The following is a 20580-nucleotide window of genomic DNA, read 5'->3' as shown; positions in this document are numbered from 1 at the left end:
GCCAGCCCAGGCAGGAAAGTCTGTGAGACTTTTACCTCCAATGAACCACCAGAAAACCAGAAGTGGCGCTGTGGCTCAAGTGGTAGAGCGCTCGCCTTGAACTGAAGAGCTGAGGGACAGTGCCCAGGCCCAGAGTTCAGGCCCCACGACCGACAAAAAAAAAAAGTCCATTTCTTTAGAAATCATGTCGCTCGTGACCTTGCTCTCTTCATACTGGGTGTTTGTTGTTGTTGTAGCTGCGATGCGGCCGCTGGCCTTCCGTGGGTGCCCGCCCTGCAGGCCCCTCTCCAGGTGGGTCCTGAACTTTCCTCAGGGTGTCTGCGCCGGCGCAGGCTCAGCCGTGGACACATCTGTGTGTCCCCGCGACCCCTGCACCCATCGCCTGTCCCCGGGAAGGTGGTGGCTCAGGACAGGCGCCGGCTCCGCGCCTGGACATTCAGCCTCCACCAAGCGGAAGCGGGTTCTCAGGAGGAAAGCTCCCCGCAGCATGCAGCCTCGCCGCTCGCTCGGGTCTGGACACCACGGGCTCTGGCCGGTCACGTGGCCTGCACAGCCATGCCGGACCCACCGAGCTTGCATTGCTCTGGGCTTCTCTAGAAACCAGCTGTGCACCGAGGCCTCGGGAGGATCGGGCTGCACACCGAACAAACGAACGGCGTCTCTGAAACTCCAAAAGCCGTTCCAGGCATTCGTTTAACGGTAGGTTAAAAAAAAAGCATGAAAGAAATTCGCCTTTCATTTTGGGGAGGTTCCTGCAAAAGTCCCCAGGCTAAATAATCCTTAGACGGCCCAGGTGGCGTCAGGGGTCATGGTGGAGTGGTGGAGCACCGGCCCAGCGAGTGCAAGGCTCTGAGTTCAGATCCAACCATCACCAAAGAAAGGAAGAAAGAAGGAAAAGCACGAGAGGGAGGGGGGAGGGAAGGAGGGGAGGGGAAAAGAGAAAAAAAGTCATAGGGGCCTAGGTTCTTCAGGTTTCACCTGACTTTTTTTTTTTTTTTTAGTCCCGGGGCTTGAACTCCCAGCCTGCATTGAGGCTGAGCTTCTTTTGCACAAGGTGCACGCTCTAACACGTTGAGCCACAGCACCACTGCTGGTTTTCTAATAGTTAATTGGAAATAAGAGTCTCAAAGAAGCCAGGAGCCAGTGGCTCACGCCTGTCATCCTAGCTACTCAGGAGGCTGAGATCTGAGGATCGTGACTCAAAGCCAGCCCCGGCAGGAAAGTATGTGAAACTCTCATCTCCAGTAAACGACCAGAAAATGGGAAGTAGTGCTGTTGCTCAAGTGGTAGAGCTCTAGCCTTGAACTGAAGAGCTGAAGGCAAGATGCCAGAGTGTCCAGGCCCAGAGTTCAAACCCAAGAACCGATTAAAAAGAGAGAGAGAGAGAGAGAGAGACTCCCACAGACTTTCTTACCCAGCCTGGCTTTGAACCATGATCTTCAGATCTTAACCTCCTGAGTAGCTGGGATTACAGGTGTGAGTCACTGGTGCCCGGCTTGACTCATGTTTTATTAAGGCACCTGTGCCCTCAGGTCCTTTTCTGTAACACCTCACTATTATCCAACTCAGGTCCGGAGGCACATTGTCCAGACAAACCAATGCCAAGGGAAGAGTGCTGAGGAGGGAGATGATCATGCAGCGACCCGGGAGGGCGGGCAGCCATCTGGGAAGAAGGCAGACTCAGGCCTTCGCTCCAGGTCTCCCAGGGCTTTGGGGGAGAGGGAGTGTTCCCACGGGTGACATGCAGAAATCCTGTTTCTCAGGAGCTTGGGTCAGGACGTCTGCACTCTGACGCCAAGCAGCAGTGCTAATCTCCTAGCGATGGCCTATTCTTATCGTGAAGGCGACGCTCCGGACGCAGGGGCAGGTCGTATCCTGGAAATGAGAAGGGGACAGGAAGAAGGCACGCTGGCTCGCAGAAGGCAACCGTGACTTCCTGTGTCAGATCCCATCAGAAGAACGTCACTGGTGCGGTGGGCAGGGGGGTGTTTTGTGGGGTTCGAAGTGAGGCCCAGCGCAGGGGGAAGGCGCGCAGGAGTGCTGCGAGGGCAGGGGGCTGCGGGGTCATTAGTGGACACAGAGTCTTTGAGCAGATGAGAAGAGTCTTGGAGATGGGTAGTGACTGTGATTTGTACACTGTGAAATGTACACTGCCCCTAAACTGTACTCTTAAAAACTATAAAACAGGAGGTCTTACATGTGGCTCACTGCATGCGAAAGGAGTGAAAGCTGTCCATCAAAATGGCATCCTTTGTGTCAACCTAACAAAATGGAATTGGCAGCCCCGCAACTACACGTTTACCAGCCTGGTAACGAGAGCTATTGTGAAAGGCCTCATTCACGCCACACCCTGCGGCGCATGAGGACATGCTTCCGGTTCCAGCCACAACCCTGCAAGAACCATGACTGCACTGCAGTGAAGACGTTCCAGCCAGCCGTGCGCAGGACACCTGTGACAAGCCACAGGGACCAGTGAACTCCTGCTACAAACCACCCTCGCATTCTTCTAAAGGTTTCTTCTTGGGGGTCAGCCAATCAGCTCGGCGGCCATGAACTCAGTCCTCAGCTCTGCAGAAGAAGCAGAAGAAAGAGAAGAAAGCCAGGCGCTGGTGGCTCATGCCTGTAATACTAGCTACTCAGGAGGCTGAGATCTGAGGATCGCGGTTCAAAGCCAGCCAGGGCAGGAGAGACTGTGAGACTCCTATCTCCAATAAACCACCAGAAAACCGGAAAGTGGCGCTGTAGCTCAAGTGGTAGAGCGCTCGCCTTGAGCTGAAGAGCTGAGGGACAGCGCCCAGGCCCAGAGTTCAGGCCCCACGACCGACAAAAAAAAAAAAAAGGAGAAGAAAGAAGAAGGAGGAGGAAGAGGAGGAGGAGGAAGAGGAGGAGGAGGAAGAAGAGGAAGAGGAGGAGGAAGAAGAGGAAGAGGAGGAGGAAGAAGAGGAGGAAGAGGAAGAAAAAAGTTACTTAGCTAATATTGTAAAATCAAATGTCTTCTTCATGAAAATAAACACACCAGAGGCTGGGAAGGTAGCTCAGTGGTAGAGTATTGCCTTGCATGCATGAGGCCCTGGGTTCGATTCCTCAGCACCACATAAGCAAAAAAAACCTGAAGTAGAGCTGTGGCTCAAGTGGTAGAGCGTTAGCTTTGAAGAGCTGAGGGACAGTGCCCAGGCCCAGAGTTCAGGCCTCACCACCGACAATAAATAAATAAACAAACACACCAGGTTCTGGGTGTAAAATGTAAAGCTAAATGTAAATGTAAAATGGACTGGGAAGGTGGCTTAGGAGTAGAGTGCTTGCTAAGCTAATGCATGAAGCCCTGGGTTCAATTTCCCTGTACTACATACACAGAAAAAGCTGGAAGTGGCGCTGTGGCTCAAGTGGTAGAGTGCTAGCGTTGAGCAAAAGAAGCTCAGGGACAGTGCCCAGGCCCTGAGTTCAAGCCCCAGGACTGGGAAAACCCAAAAACGATACAATAAAATGTAAGGTTGTTTCTGCTCTCTTCTAACCAGTGGTGTCATCAGATTGTGTCCTTCCTTCCTTCCTTCCTTCCTTCCTTCCTTCCTTCCTTCCTGCCTTCCTTCCTGCCTTCCTTCCTGCCTTCCTTCCTTCCTTCCTTCCTTCCTTCCTTCCCCCCGCAGGCCACAAGCCGTCCGATGCGAGGCTGGCCACTGGCCGCGCACAGACACAGCACTGTTTCTCCAGGCCTTCTCTCAGGAAGGGAAGTGGAAAACAGCAAATACTAGTAAAACGCCTTCAGGCCCCTCCCCCCCCATGCCAGGAGGGCAGGAGAGACATGGCCACAGCTCTTGGGATGCCCCACTGCTCTTCTTTGCCATCGTATGTTGGCACGCTGTGGGCCGGCTCGCGGGGAACTCCGTAGCTCTTTTACAGCTGCACAGGGCTCCATTGTCTGGGGACACAGTAATGACTTCTCTGTTGTCCACGGGTGGGTAATTAGGGAGTTTCCAGTATGTTGCCACAACCATCAAAGGACTGACGTGCTCCCCCGGGGTACTGCCTGGGTGCCGGGAACGCGTGGACAACCCCCTAAAGGGAACCGGTGGGGCACAGCCTTGTGGGTCGGTCAGCTGGAGGTCAGCTCCACTCCTGTCATCAGATCCCCTCCACAGCGGCCAGGCCAGCCCTGCCCCTGCCCCAGGCAGAGGAAGAGCAGCTAGAGTTACAGGCTTCTGCCACTGGCACCCAGCTAAACTATTTTTAATACATTCAGCTTACTGAATGCCAATTATACGTCAGACGGCTTTTTTTTTTTTTACTTTGCCAGTCCTGGGGCTCGAACTCAGGGCCTAGGCACTGTCCCTGAGATTCTTTTGCTCAAGGCGAGCGCTCTACCACTTGGGCCACAGCACCACTTCCTGCTTTTTCTGTGTATGTATTACTGAGGAATTGAACCCAGGGCTTCATGCATGCTAGACAAGCGCTCTACCACTGAGCCCCCTTCCCAGCCCCAAGGAGGGATTTTTTTTTAAGGATCTTGCTATGTAGCCCATGTGGTGGGCTGGAACCCATCACATAGCTGAGGCTGACATTGAGCTTGCAGTCCTCGTGGTGGCTCAGTGGTAGAGCGCTTGCCTTGCATGCCTAAGGCCCTGGGTTCGATCCCTCAGCACCACATAAGCAGAAAATGCCGGAAGTGGTGCTGTGGCTCAAGTGGTAGAGTGCTAGCCTTGAGCTGAAGAACTGAGGGACACTGTCCAGGCCAAAAGTTCAGGCCCCACAAGTGACAAAAACAAACCAACAAAAACAAGAATTAACACCAATGGAATAACTAGAAAAGATACTACATTGAAAGTATTTAAGTCTCATAAATTGCTTATTTCTGGAATTTTCTATTTAATGCTTTCAGACCATAGATGGGTAAGCAAAATAGAGTAAAATGTGAATCCAAAGATTTATTTAAAAAATGTTTCTCAGGGGCTGGGAAGGTGGCTCAGGGCCTCATGCATGCAAGGCAAGCGCTCTACCACTGAGCCACCTTCCCAGCCCTTTTGTGAGGTTTTAGGGTGTTTTTTTTTTTTTTTTGTCAGTTATGGGGCTTGAACTCAGGGCCTGGGCACTGTCCCTGATCTCTTTTTGCTTAAGGCTAGCGCTCTACCACTTTGAGCCACAGATCTGTTTCTGGTTTTCTGGTGGTTAAGTGGAGGTAAGAGTCTCTCAGACTTTTCTGCCCAGGCTGGCTTCAAACCCTGATCCTCAGATCTCAGTCTCGTGAGTAACTAGGATTACGGGCGTGAGCCCCGGAGCCCCGCTAGTTTTAGATTTTTGATGCGTATCCACATGGGTTACCAGGCTTTGCACTTACACCCCAGCAGTATCTGAAGACTGTCCCCTGCGTCCTCGCCAGCATGTATTGCGTTTTGTTTTCTTGAGTGCCTTTCTGACAGGGGAGAGATGGAATCTCAGGATGGTGTTAATTTGCATTTCCTTCATGGCTAAGGATACTGATTATTGCTTCATGTAATTATTAGGCATTTCTACTTCCTCTGATAACCAGTTCAGTCATTTGCTCTTTTATTATTAACTGGATTATTCTTTTGGTATTTAATTTTTTAAGCTCTTTGTATATCCTAGATGTAATTGTTTTTTTTTCTATCTTTTTTTTTTGTCATTAATGGGTTTTGAATCTGAGTCTGGGTGCTGTCCCTCAGATCTTCAGCTCAGGCCCCATGACTGGCAAAAAATAAAAAAAAAAGAGTCTCACGGACTTTCCTGCCTGGGCTAGCTTTGAACTGTGATCCTTAGATCTCAGCCTCCTGAGTAGCTAGGAGCCACTGGTTCCCAGCTTGGATGTTAATTCTTTAACCAGGGAGCAGCTGGCAAAGATTTCCTCCAACTCACTGAGTGGTCTCTTGGTTCTGGCCCTTGCTGCTTTTGTACAGAAAGGTTTTGTTTTGTTTTGTTTTTGGTCATGGGGCTTGAACTCTGGGCCAGGGCGCTGTCCCTCAGCTCTTCTGCTCAAGGTGAGCCCTCTACCACTTGAGCTGTAACTCCACTTCTGGCTTTTAGTGGTTTATTACAGATAAGAGGCTCAGACTTTCCTGCTTGGGCTGGCTTTGACCTGTGATCTCAGCCTCTGGAATAGCTTGGGTCAGGCTTGTTGGAGGTGGAAACAGAGACTGGGCTGCTTGGCCAGGGGCTCCGGGGTGCTGTCTAAGCAGTGGGAGGACATGAAATGTATGAGGAGTCTCCTTTTGCCGTGAGCAGGATCTCTGAGGTAGCAATTCTCCTTCTAGAAGATATGTGCTGCCACAAGCCGTCCGCCAGTCCTGCCATCACATATGCACAAGGATCCTCATTGTAGGGAAAACTGGAAACTCCTGGAATGTCCAGCAGGAGGGGAAGAGAGGCCAGCACACCACAGGGCGCAGCAGGGTGACTCAGCGCCACGGGCTGATCAGTCTGGGTGTGAGGCAGGGCCGCTCCCAGGGCGTCTTCAGCCCTCGGTGCCCTGCAGTGCTCTGACGCTGGTGACCCCTCAGCCCTGATGTGGGAAGAGTCCGGGGTCTGCGCCGGCCACCACACTGGGGGTCAGTGGTCCTGCCAGGGGAGGGGCGCCTTCTCGGATGCTCCTGCCTCAGGTCCCCCCCCCCCGCCCCCTGCCCAGGAGACAGCCAGCTTCCACCTCTGTCCCGCTCTGCGTGGAGGTGGAATGGAGGAATGGGCGAGGAAGGGGCCCGCCAAAGTGACCTGTGAACTCTTCCAGAATCCTCTGGGGAAGGCTGTGCTGTCCCATGCACTTCCACACTGACTCCAGGAAAAAGCAGTGCTGTCTAATACCAGCTCAAGGTGCATCCCAGGCTGCAGCATCAGACAAGAGACTGCCAGCACTGCAAGGAGAGCAGGACAAACAGAACTCTGAGGCAGAGGCAGAAGCTTTTTGAAGAGTCCCAGGGACACAGGAGATGGAAAGAGACTTAGCCAGGTGCCAGTGGCTCACGCCTGTAATCCTAGCTACTCAGGAGGCTGGGATCTGAGGATCATGATTTGAAGCCAACTGGGGCAGGAAAGTCCATAAGACTCTTACACCAATGCACTACTCAGAAAAAGCTGGAAGTGGTGCTGCGGCTTATGTGGTAGAGCACTGGCCTTGAGCACAAAGGGGCTTAGGGACAGCAGCCAGGCCTTGAGTTCAAGCCCCAGGAATAGCAAAAAACAAAAACCCAAAACACTGAACAAAGATCTTCCCTATGACCCAGCCATACCATTCCTGGGCACCTACCAAGAACATGACAAGCCAGGACACCATAAAGACACCTGCACACTATATAGACACCTGCTGCACTATTCACAATAGCCAAGATGTGGAAACAGCACAGATGCACTACAACAGATGAATGGATCCAAAAACTGTGGTACCTAGACACAATGGAATTTTACACAGCCATTAGAAAGAATATGATGTCATTTTCAGGAACAGCACCCAGGCCCAGAGTTCAAGCCCATGACCAACAAAAAAAAAAAAAAAGAAAGAAAGAAAGAGAAAGAAAGGAAGGAAGGAAGGAAGGAAGGAAGGAAGGAAGGAAGGCAGGCAGGCAGGCAGGCAGGCAGGCAGGCAGGCAGGCAGGTAGGCAGGCAGGCAGGCAAGCAAGCTGTACCGCTGTATGTATAGGGAAAAACTAGGAGAGTGCGAAGGGGACATTGCCCAAAAAGACATGCACTCTTTACCTGCAACTCTCTGTACATCACCTTCATAACATTTTTTTTTTTTTGCCAGTCCTGGGGCTTGAACTCATGGCCTGGGCACTGTCCCTGAGCTTCTTTTGCTCCAGGCTAGCACTCTGCCACTTGAGCCGCAGCCACTCCTGTGTTTTGTTTTGTGTGTGTTTGTTTCTCATATTGGGTAGGGTCTTCATGCTTTTGGACCAGTGTCTCGACTGCAATCTTCCTGCCTGCACCTCCCGAGAAGCTGCGATTCCTGGGACGCGCCACCTCGCCAGACCCCCCCTGGAACTTACAGAACAGTGACTAACCCCTTGGAACTTGCATTTTATCATAACAATAAAAGACAATTTAAAAAAACCCTTTAGCAGAACAGTGCAGCCTGTGGTCTCTACCCCACAGCCCCCTCTAGATGCAGCCCTGATGACGTGGGTCCTATGTCCTTGTTTATGAGACTCTGTCCCCAAGGTCAGCGATCTGAGGAGCCAAGGACAGCCAGAACGCCAGCTGCCAGTGCCAGGAAGAAGCCGCGCTCTGCTCGGCGAGGTGGGGTCTTCAGGGACTGCCGGACACGAGGCACCACTGTGGCAGGGCCTGGACGGCAGGGAGCCTGGCAAGGAGGCCAGGCCTCAGTCCTGGCGCCACAGGACCCTCCCTGGGGGCTGAAGAACCCCGGACACCATTCTGAAAGCAGCGTGGCGGCGGTCACCGGGCTGGTGCTGCCCCCTTGTGGTGGCATCTGGCCCTGCCTTCTCCCAGCTGACCGCTGAGGAGCCTCCGGGGCGGAGTCTCCTCACACCCTCGCGCCCGCCTCAGAGGCCGGCTCCCTCAGGAGCACACGTTTTACCGAAGTGCTCCCCAAGCAACACCTGTAAACTATCTCACAATGTTTATGTCGATACAAAACGCTTCTTAAAAACACAAGCTTAAATCACTGCTAAAGATGTAATTTCTAGAATACTGCGAGCATCGTTGTTTTCAAACAAACATGACACAAAGGTATCTAACCGCATCATCTTCAGATCATATTTAAATCTGCATTTTAAAACTGACACACAATCAATGCCGAGCAGAGCGCACGCATCTGGAGCCTGCAGCTTTGCTGATCCTCACCTGGTGTAACTTGTACAACCAGCCCAGCCCTGGGCTGCCCCTGGCCCGGACACCTGTGCCGCCCCAGACACGTACCCCCTGGGCAGTTCTTGCAACTTCTGGGATCATAAATTAATACTGCTTGCTTTGGCATTTCCATTTAAAAACTGTACATTTGGGGGCTGGGAAGGTGGCTCAGTGGCAGAGCGTTTGCCTTGCATGCCTGAGGCCCTGGGTTCGATTCCTCAGCACCATATAAACAGAAAAAGCCGGAAGTGGCGCTGTGGCTCAAGCGGTAGAGTGCTCACCTTGAGCTGAAGAGCTGAGGGACAGTGCTCAAGCCCAGAGTTCAGGTCCATGACCAGCAAAAAAAAAAAGAAAAGAAAAAAGCCAGAAGTGGAGCTGTGGCTCAAGTGGTAGAGCGCTAGCCTTGAGCTGAAGAGCTGAGGGACAGCGCCCAGGCCGAGTTCAGGCCCCATGACCGGACCCAAAAACAAAAAACTGTACATTTTGTTCTTTTTTTAAAATGCTGGTCCTGGGGGTTTGAACTCAGGGCCTGGGCACTGTTGCTGAACTTATTATGGTTGGAAGCCAGCCTGGGCAGGAAGGTCTGTAAGACCCATCTCCAATTAAAAAAAGACAACAACCAACCAAAAGTGAAGATGCTGCCCAAGTGGAAGAACACCATCTTTGAAGAGAAAAAGCTAAGGAACAGTGCCAGGCTTTTAGTGCAAGCCTCAGTATCGAGAGAGAAGGGGGGGGGAGAGAGGGAGAGAGAGGGAGGGAGGAAGAAAGGAAAGAAGGAGTAGAGGGAGGGAGGGAGGAGTGGAGGGAGGGAGGGAGGAACCAGCAGCCATCAACCAGCCTTGGCACACTCGGGCCCTTGGATGGCATTTCATATTCAGTCACCATTACCACCATTATTTCTCATGTGGCAACAGATCATTTTCTCCTCAGGAAGAGTGCTCAGCTTTGGGAATGGTCTCAAACTCTGTAAATCAGAGCTCTCTGGGGGTGGTGGAGATCCCGTGTTGTCTTTTCTGGAATCACACAGACTGAGAAGCACTGATCTCGGCCAGGTGCTGGTGGTTTGTTCCTGTCACCCTAGCAACATGGGAGGCTGACTCTGAGGATCAAGGTATGCAGCCAGTCAAGGCAGCAAAGTCTGTGAGGCTCTTATCTCCAGTAAACTACTCAGAAAAAGCCAGAAGTAGCGTGTGGCTTACGTGGTAGAGCACTAGCCTTGAGCAAAAACAGCAGCTCAGGGACAGTGCCCAGGCCCTGACTTCAAGCCCAGGAACTGGCATACACACGCATGCACACTGGTCTAAAGCATGGTTTTCCAGCAAGTCAGTTATCTGAGCCGTCTCTCTTCCCCCCTCACTTCAGCAATTCTGATAACTGTTTACTTTTTTCCCCTTGAATCTGCCTCTTGCTCGTGATCTCCATTAGCTCAATTCCTCCACAGGAGTTGCGGTGCTCTGCATACGCATCGCCAGCCAGACAGAAAGCAGGGAGCCTACTGCTCTTACCAACTCTACAGGCGCCATCGCGGAGCTTCATGGCCTAATCACTCAAGCGCAGCTGTGTCAGACAGGGGGCTCGCTAATTTTCAAGTATTAAACCAAGCTGGGCATGGTAGCCCACACCTGCAATCCCAGCACTCAGGAGGCTGAAGCAGATAGCAAGTTGGAAGCCCACAATCAAGAATTTGAAGTGACACATGCCAAAGGTAGCGCCCGCCTTATGCCAACCTGGGGGCGAAGTCGTTAAGTCTATGAAGAAAACACAGCTGTGTGACCAGGTGATTCAAGTTCCACAGAGGAGCAGGAGTGGAGGGCGGGAGCCCGGCGCGCACAGGCCTCCCGGGAGACCCCCATGTTCTCCACAGTGACAGTTAAGCCATGACAGGAAACTCACGCACCCTCTGACTTCTTCCCAGACGCCCTTGGTCGGCAAGAAGTTGCCTGTCATCTAAGCTACTCCTGAGGCTGAGATCTGAGGATTGCTGTTCAAAGCCAGCCAGAGCAGAAAAGCCCCCAGGAGACTCTCACTTCCAATTAACTACTCAAAGCCAGCAGTGGCACTGTGGCACACGTGGCAGGGCACTAGCCTCGAGCAAAAGAGTTCAGGGACAGCACCCAGGCCTTGAGTTCCAGCCCTGGGACCAACAAAAACAAAAGTACATGAAATGAATAATTATAAGAGAAGGGAGAATTGCCAGGTCACCAAACAGTAGGGTGATCTGCTTTTTAGTTCTATTTTCTCAGTTCCACACCAGGTTACTGTGGAAACTGAGGCACTCAGTCATGTGAAATCGGTCTCATGGCCCACTGGGAAGGCAGACTCCAGGCCAGGAGGTTCCTGTTCTATGCTTGCTCCTGGTGGACAGAGAGAGAGATGGTGGGACAGTACCTGGGACAGGAGGGAAACTGAGTCATGGAGGAACACACCAGGAAAAGAAAGCACCAGCTACTCCACCTGCCCCACACCCACCCTTCCCCCAGGCCCTGGACATCAGTATTCGCCAAAATACACAAGAGCAACGGACTCTAGGTGAGATTTAAAAGGCAGGCAGATCAAATGTTGAGGGAAAACTCAGGAACTCAATGAACCGCCTAAAATCCAGCCGCAATCCCGTGGTGAGGATGGAAACATGCGCCCCCTGCTGGGGCTCAGGGCTCAGGGCTCAGGGGGAGGAAGCTGCCATGGTGAATGGCTGGTGCCGGCTGCACTCACGTCAGCTTTGGAGGCCTTGGTTCTGGCCTAGGCCAAGTTTACAGAAAAAGCACAGTGGAAACTGGTGATCAGCCTGTGAAGTCACAGGCTGTTAGCTTGATCATGCAGACCAATCTGTACACAGGAAACGCATTCAATCTCATTTTCCAATTGTGCTGTAATAAAACCGGGGATGGTGGTGTTGATTTGTAATATAACCTTTAAAACACAAACACAAACACATACATACACACACACACACACACACGCACTTGCCGGGCACCAGTGGGTCACACCTGTAATCCTAGCTACTCTGGAGGCTGAGACCTGAGGATTGTAGTTCAAAATTACCCAGGGCAGGAAAGTCCACCAGACTCTTCAAAAAACATTGGAGCTGTGGCTCAAGTGGTGGAGCTCAAGGACAGCACCCAGGCCCTGAGTTCAAGCCCTAGGAGCAGCACACTCACACACAAGTTACCATGTTAGGGGCTGGGAAGGTGGCTCAGTGGTAGAGTGCTTGCCTTGCATGCATGAAGCCCTGGGTTCAATTCCTCAACACCATATAAGCAGAAAAGGCCAGAAGTGGCTCTGTGGCTCAAGTGGTAGAGCGCTAGCCTTGAGCTGAAGAGCTGAGGCCCAGAGTTCAGGCCCAATGACCAACAAAACAAAAAGAATTACCATGTTATACTAGGTTGTTTCTTGATTTTCAGTAACGAGCCTCGATACTTGCCATCTTCGTTTACACTGGCCTGCGTATTGAGCTCCTTTCTCTCTTGCATAACTTCTCTTGTGTTTGTAGTCCTTCACAACTTTCTTCTCTGTGAGTTTTAGACTAGTACCCTGAACACATTCTGACAGTGTCTGCACTGGACAGAGAGCCGAAAGAGCCCAGAGAGCCCCGGTGACTGCACAAGGCTCTGTGTGCTGAAGTGTGTTAGCAGTGGCTCTCCTCCTCCACCTTCTAAATATAGCTCTGGTCAGCGCAGGAATGCGGGCGCAGGGGCCGGCCGCTGGGACACTGTGCATCCTGACCCACGAGCTCAGCTCAGCTGGCTTTGTGGTCTTCAGTTCCAATACACATCTGTACTGGAAGATTCGGGGCAAAGAAAATGGTATTACATTTGACTTATGAGTTTTACCATGGTATAAAATTCACACACAGGTCAGTCTTTAACTTCTTTCCCAGAATTCCAGTTCAGAAGTGGGAGTAAGAGCAGTGTGGAGCACCACTGCAGCTGGAGACTGCTGGGGTTGGGGTGGGGGGGACGGGTTACCCATCTGACCTGTCTTGAGTTCTTCCATTCTTAGGGTGGGGCGGTGGATACTGGAGTTTTAACTCAGATACTCACAGCTGCTACACAAGCCACACTTCTAGACCTTGTTTTTGTTTTCTTTTTTGCCAGTCATGGGGCTTGAACTCTGGGCCTGGGTGCTGTCCCTGAGCTTCTTTTGCTCGAGGCTAGCACTCTACCACTTGAGCCACAGCGCCACTCTGACTTCTTCTGTGTGTGTGGTGCTGAGGAATGGAACCCAGGGCTTCACGCACGCTAGGCAAGCGCTCCACCACTGAGCCACGTTCTCACCCCTAGTTACTTCTCAAGGATCTTGTGTTTTTGCTCATGGCCAAACTCAGAACAAAAGACTCCTGCCTCTAACTCCATTGTAGACGGGATGGCAGCGGTGTCCCGCCATGCCTGGCTCGGTAACTTACTGCCCGGGAAGGCCTTGGATCGCTGTCCTCTAAACTCTACCATCCCAGTTACTGGCACTACAGGCCTAGGTTCACCCCGTGAGAATAAGAGCAAGCACAGCACCCCTTGGCTGCTAAGCAGCTGTATACACCATTCTTCACATACAACCCAAACAGCTTTCTGCTTCTACCAGACAAGAAGTGACTATTTTTAGCTGGGCACTGGTGGCTCATGTCTGTAATCCTAGCTACTCAGGAGGCTGAAATTTAAGGATCCCAGTTCAAAGCCAGCACAGAAGGAAGGTCCAGGAGACTTTTTTTTGTTTTATTTTGGTCAGTTGTGGGGCTTGAACTCTGGGCCTGGGCGCTGTCCCTCAGCTCTTCAGCTCAAGACGAGCATTCTACCACTTGAGCCACAGCGCTACTTCCTGTTTTCTGAGTGGTTTATTGGAGATAAAAGTCTCACAGAGTTTCCTTCCCTGGCTGGCTTTGAACCTAGATCCTCAGATATCAGCCTCCTGAATAGCTAGGATTACAGGCGTGAGCCACCAATACCCGACTGAGCTACCAATGCCCAACAAGACGCTTATCTCCAATCAATTACAGGACCAGCAAGAGAAAGAGACAGGGAGACCCAGAGAGAGAGAGAGGGACAGGGAGGGGGAGGGGCGAGAGAGAGGCACCAGGGCTCACACCTGTCATCCTAGCTACTAAGGAGGCTAAGATCTGAGGATCAAGGTTCAAAACCAGCCCAGGCAGAAAGGTCCATGAGACTCTTATCTCCAATAACCCACTAGAAAACCGGAAGTAGCACTGTGGCTCAAGTGGTAGAGTGCTCCCCTTGAGCTTAGAGCTGAGGTATAACATCCAGGTCCAGAGTTCAAGCCCCACAACCAAAAACAGAGGGGGGGAGGGCCGTGGAAAGGGGAGAGGGAGGGGAAAGGTGATTATTTTTCTAAACAAAAGATGCTCTCAGCCTTTCTCCAGGTGCAGAGAATCAGGATGGTTATTCCTAGATCACATTAATTACTCCAAAATCAAGGCAGTGCCAGCTCATATGCTATGGCCTATAACTAACTGCAAAGCTAAGCATCACTCATAGTCCTATGTGGGGGGGGGAGAAGGAAGAGGAGGAGAAGTAGGGAGGGGAGGAGGAAGGGAAGGAGGAAAGGAGAGGAAGGGAAAAAGGGGGAGGAGGAGGGAAAAAAGGAGGAGGGAAGGAAGAGGAGAAGAAAAGAAGGGGGGAGGAGGAGGGAAGGGAAGAGGAGGAAGGGGAAGAAGAGAAGAGAAAGGAGGGAAGAGGAGGAGGAGGAAGGGGAGGGGGTTGCAGCATAGCTCCTCCCAGCCACCCATGAAGCCCCAGGGCCTGGCCCTGCCTCTCCTCTCCTCCCGGCTGGCCCAGCGGTGCGGGTGGCACTGCCTGGGAACACTGTCTACACTGGCAAATGCTGGGAACGACCCAGCAGGTCGGTAATTAAGGCGTTCTGTGCGGGCATCCTCGCGTTCTTCTTCACGGAGGAGTGCACGTGTTTGCGCCATGCAGTGTGCCAGCCGGCTTCCGGCCAGGAGGGCCATGGGTCCCAGTCCCCCGTCCCTTAGCCTTGCCCTTTCTGCTTGTACTTGGTAACTAGGCTGATGGAACACTTTCAAACCTCCGTGGACGCCTGTGATTTGAGGTCACCCATTCGAGAAAAGACAGAGTCCAAGTCTCCGCCGAGAGAAGCCCTTCCTTGCTGCGGCTGGGGAGACGCCCCGCGTGCTGCGCGCTCCCGTGGTCAGGACGGGCTCTGTAGTTTTTGTGCTGGGCCTAGAGCTTGAACTCTGGGCTGGGTGCTGTCCCTGAGTTTTCATGTTCAAGGCCAGTGCTCTACCACTTGAGCCACAGCTCTGCTTCAGACTTTTTTTTTTTTTTTTGGTAGCTAATTGGAGATGAGTCTCATGAGCTTTCCTACACAAACTGGCTTTGAACCACAATCCACAGGTCTCAGCCTCCTAAATAACTAGAATCAAAGGCATGAGTCACTGGTGCCCAGCTTCTTTGGTTTTTTTTTTTTTTTTGTCAGTCGTGGGGCTTGAACTCTGGGCCTGAGTGCTGTCCCTCAGCTCTTCAGCTCAAGGCGAGCGCTCTACCACTTGAGCTACAGCGCCACTTCCGGTTTTCTGGTGGTTTATTGGAGATAGGAGTCTCATGGTCTCTCCTGCCCGGGCTGGCTTTGAACCGCGATCCTCAGATCTCAGCCTCCTGAGTAGCTAGGATTACAGGCGTGAGCCACCAGCGCCCGGCTTTCTTTGGTCTTTTTTAAAGGATCTTTTTGTGATTAAGAATTACCGAGGCTGGGCACCATTGGCTCACGCCTGTAATCCTTGTGATCTGAGGATCACAATTCAAAGCCAGCTGGGGCAGGAAAGTCCGTGAGACTCTTATCTCCAATAAACCACTAGAAAACCAGAATGGTACTATGGCTCAAGTGGTAGAGCGCTAGCCTTGAGCTGAAGAGCTGAGGGACAGCACCCAGGCCCAGAGTTCAAGCTTCATGACTGACAAAAATAAATTAATTAATTAATTAAATTAAAACTTTGAGAGCAGACATAGAAACCATAAATGGATCAATTTCTGCAATACAAATCACAATGGAAGTCATAGGTAACAGAATAAATTAAAGGGAAACTATCAATAGTTGAAAGATAAAAGAGAAGCTAGAGAAGAAAGTCATATATATGGAAAAAACACTCAGAAATTACCAAAGGGAAGTCCAAGAACTGACAATGTCAAGAACTCTAATCTTCATGTAAGTGGGATCGATGAAGGAGAAGAATACCAGAATAGAGGAATACAACTCTTATTCAATAAGATTATTACAGCAAATTTCCCCAATCTCAAAAGAGGAAACCTCACCTAGTAGACAGGATCCTAGAAGAAACACTTCTAGACACATCATAGTAAAGACAGTAGACTTGAGTTGCAAAGAGCTGATTTTAAATGCTCCAAAATCAAAGAAGGAACTATATTACAATGGAAAGAAAATCAGAATCACTGCAGACCTCTTCACACAAACCCTCATCACAAGGGAGCCTGGGAAAGTACTATCTATCCAAGCCCTGAAAACCAACAACTGGCAGCCCAGACTGGTACAGCCTGTGGAGCTAACATTCACATTTGACAGAGAAACTAAAATTTTTAATAACAAAGAAAAATTAAAGGAATTCATGAACAATAAGCCAGGACTACAAAAAATACTAAAAGGAGGAATACAACCTGAAGAAAATAATCAAGATCAGGGAACCACATCAGGTAGAAATCACTAGGAGATCAATTTAGTAAGCACAGGAGTAAGGAAAGAAGCAAAATGCAAGAAAGCAAGAAAATGGCAGGAAACAATGCATCTCTCTATAATAACCATAAATATTAATGGACTCAATTCACCAATCAAAAGAAAAAGAACTGGGCTGGGAAGGTGGCTCAGTGGTAGAGTGCTTGCCTCACATGGACGGGGCTCTGGGGTCAATTTCCTCGGCACCACATAAGCAGAAAAAGCCGGAAGTGGTGCTATGGCTCAAGTGGTAGAACGCCAGCCTCAAGCTGAAGAGCTGAGGGACAGCGCCCAGGCCCAGAGTCAAGCCCCACTATTGACGAAAAGAAAGAGAGAAAGAAAGAGAGAGAGAGAGAAAGAAAGAGAGAAAGAGAAAAAAAGACCTGTAGGGTGGATCAGAAAACAAGATGCATCCATTTGTTGTCTCCAAGAGACGCATCTCACAGCCAAAGATAAAACAAACTCTGAGTGACGGGAGGGAAGATCTTCCCGGCATAAATGGATCCTGCAAGAAGCCAGGGGTTGCCATACTGATACCTGATAAAATAGACTTCTGACTAAAATCAGTACAAAAAAACAAGGAAGGTCATTACATACCAATAAAGGGAATGAAATAAGAGGAAATCACAGTGGTCAACATCTGTGCACCAAACAATGGAACACCTAAATACATTAAACACTTTCATATTTACTTACAGAACAAGGTGGACACAAACACAGTAACAGTGGGAGACAAGCAGAAAAAGCCAGAATTGGCGCTGTTGCTCAAGTGGTAGAGCGCTAGCCTTGAGCTGAAGAGCTGAGGGACAGCGCCCAGGCCCAGAGGTCAGGCCCCATGACCAACAACAACAACAACAAAAGTGGGAGACTTTAATACCTCACTCTCACCAAAGGGCAGGTCAACCAAACAAAAGACAAGCAAAGAAGCCTCTGGACTAAGTGATATTGTAACCTAAATGGGCCTAACAGACACCTACAGAGTTTTCCACTCAGCAATGCCCCCATACACATTCTTCTCAGCACCCCATGGAACATTCTCCAAAATAGATCATGTCATAATTCACACAAAGGATTTACACAATACAAGAGGACTGGCCCAATCCCTTGCATCCTATCTGACCACAGTTCTCAACAACGAAGCATACTGCAGAAATTACTCAAATACATGGAGGCTGAACAGCACGCTACTAACACCTGGGTCACAGAACAAATTAAAGAAGAAATCAGTTCCTACAATTCAAGGAAAATGAAAACACATCACAAAGGGACACAGCAAAAGAATTACTGTGGAAGCTGGTGGCTCAGGCCTGTAATCCCAGCTACTCAGGAGGCTGAGATCTGAGGATCTCTGTTCAAAGCTGAGGGGGTGGGAGGGATCCGTGAAACTCTCTGGTTTCTAATCAATGACCAAATAAGCAGAAGCAGACCATTTTAAATGGTAGAGCACTAGCCTTGATCAAAAAAGCTCAGGGACAGCACAAGGCTCTGAGTCTAAGCCCCAGCACTAGCCCCCAAAACGGGAAAAAGCAAAAAGCAAAGAAACAACCCACTGTATCACCTTTGATCTTTCTAAGGTCTTCATGAAAGGTTTATAACCAAACCCTCAGCTCCATTTGATTTGCTTGAAAGCCAGTCCCCCTCTCCCTTTCTCTTTTAGAGAGCAGTATTAAGCTTTGTGCTTGCTGGACAGGTACTCTACCCCATGAGCCATACCAGGGATTTTTGCATTTTTTCCCTAAGGGTTGGGGTTGCTAGAGTCTACCACAAAACATGCTCCCCAACTCAGAATGAGGGGCAGCAGAGAGCAGCTGCCGTTTCGGCCCGTTTACCCCCACTCCCTGCATGGGATGCAGCGAGCATTCCTTTCTAGCTCTACTTTCACTTGCTAGACTAACGTAAGTGTTACTAAAAACATTCACCTCTGAAAGGCCTGGTGTGAGCCATGCTCAAGTGCTTCTCCCCTGTGGCTCTTAAGAACCCGAGACTTTATGTAGAGCCTGGGGGACTGAGGGGACCCCTCATTCTCTAGTGATGGTTCCCCATTGTTTGCTCTAGGCAAGAATTAGCCCCGCCTAGGCCCTCTGCCAGGAGGAACCTCAGTGCACTGGCCGGAAGTCAGCGCCGCTGAGCTCCCCCATCCCACCACCGAACCAGGTCCTCCAGTTTCTCACAACTCAGCCTCACTTCCTTCTCTACCCTAACCCCTACTCCCACCAGCATCCTCGAAATCTGGTTGTCAGGCCAAGAGCAGCGATTCATGCTGGTAATCCCAGATGTTCAGCAGGTAGAGTGGGAGAATCATGCCAAGCTGGACAAAAAGTTAAGAGACCTCATCTCAAGTAGTAAGCTGGGTATGGTGTGCCAAGATGCTTTAGCTTTTAGTCACCACCCTCCGCAGAACCCAGAGGGACTCCAGCTTTACCATGTATCTGTAGGGTCATGCTCTCTCGTCAGGTGTGCCATAGCTACATTAAGAACTTACTGCTAAAGAACAAACTGCCTCCACCTGAGCGGTGTAAAACAACAAGCCTCACTTTCCTAAAGGTCAGGAGCCTCAGGGGTCAGCCGACACCCCACCCCCACCAGCACCACCGGCACCGGGAAGGGCTCCGCTCTCCCAGCTCACCCCGCACTGTTGCTGGCCCTTGCCTTTGCTGACCTTGGTCACAGGACTCTTTTCCCTGGACCCGGCTCTGAGAAGGACGCAGAGGGAAGGAGAGCAGCAGTTGGCCTTCTTGTGACCTAATTTGTCACAGCCAGAGTCTGAGAAGAGCTCGGCAGGGCCAGCCCATCTGCAGGGGATGGGAGAGGGACACCCACAAACCACAGGAGGGAAGGGCAGGCCACACCACCCCAAAAGCCGCCAGAGGAGCAGGCATTGTGCACAAGAGGTGAGCAAACGTTTCAAACTCTCCAAGAGAACCCTAGCCGGCTCCACAGCCTGGGTGGCACCCGCGGGAGCCACAGCTCCGGGGCCAGGGCCAGCGTGCCTGCCCACACGCCTGCCCACCGCGGGGCGCAGCTGGAGGGGCCAGCATGGCACCAACGGCCACTTCCACACTCAGGGCTCCCCCAAGCGCTAGCTGGGGTGACCACACAGCTAGGGTCCAGACCTGGGAAAGGTTATAGACCTCTCTCTCTCTCTCTCTCTCTCTCTCTCTCTCTCACACACACACACACACACACACACGTGCGTGCACATGCACGCACGCACACCAGGCTAGCCCAAGGGTCACCCAACCCCTCCTTGGGCCGGCACCCTGTGGGACCCAGCAGGACTTGCTGCCCTGGAGTTACTGGGGCCCCTAAGCCTCAGGAGGGGCTGTAGCAACTGACATGGAGGGAGGGGGTGGGTTCTTATTAGTGGGGCTCACCAGAGCAGGCCCCAAGGCCGTCCCACTTGGGAGGGTCCCACCCAGAGGGTGGCGCCCCACTCGGGAGGAGCGGGTTGGGCTGGCCGTGTGGGCCTGCCCTCAGCTCTGATATCTCAGGGCTGTCTTTATTTGCATTTCCTTTAAACCAGGGATGGTGAACATCTCCTTATGAGTTTCTTTGCCATTTTTATCTCTTCTGGGAAGTCTCTCTTGTTCCCTCGCCCATTCAGTAATTGGCTCCTTAGGTTTGGGGGGTTCGTCTGAGTTCCCTGTGTATACTGGCTATTGGCCCTGTCTGATAGATTGCTGGTAAGCTGTCTTTCTGGCCTGGCTGCGATGTCTCGGGCAGCGCAGAGGCTTGTTATTTTAGGTAGTCCCGTTTGACGAGTCCCCGCTGTGCCTCCGTTCCAGTGTCTGGCTACTCCGTCCTGCAGTAGTTTCAGTTTGATGTCGAGGTCTCTAATCCATTTGAGTGGATTTGCGCATGGACCTGGGTATCTGAGGTCAACCCCAAATCCAAAGCAGACATGGCTGCCTGGGGGCGGGAGGCCTGTGCGGCCAGGCCTCGGGCAGGGCTCGCGGCCACTGGCGGCTCGGGACGGAGCGGGGAGCGTGGCAGCAGCCGGGCCAAGGTCTGAGCCTGACTCCCCCGAGGGCTTGGCTGGTCTCCAGGCGCGGGGAGGGGCGCAGCCTCACCGGGAGGAACCGA

General features: G+C 51.5%; 1 protein-coding gene across 1 annotated transcript in view; it reads right to left on the bottom strand.

Moving 5' to 3' along the window:
• The window catches only part of LOC105983120, a 27124-nt gene that overhangs the window by 4953 nt on the left and 1591 nt on the right, over nt 1-20580 (bottom strand). Inside the window, exon 2 of the mRNA XM_013012898.1 lies at nt 19124-19289. Coding sequence (XP_012868352.1) covers nt 19124-19289 — 166 coding nt within the window. The remainder of the gene's footprint in view (nt 1-19123; nt 19290-20580) is intronic.

The sequence above is a fragment of the Dipodomys ordii genome, unplaced genomic scaffold (genome assembly GCF_000151885.1).
Source record: "Dipodomys ordii isolate 6190 unplaced genomic scaffold, Dord_2.0 Scaffold2, whole genome shotgun sequence".
NCBI lineage: Eukaryota > Metazoa > Chordata > Mammalia > Rodentia > Heteromyidae > Dipodomys > Dipodomys ordii.
This window is presented reverse-complemented; position numbering and strand designations above follow the sequence as displayed.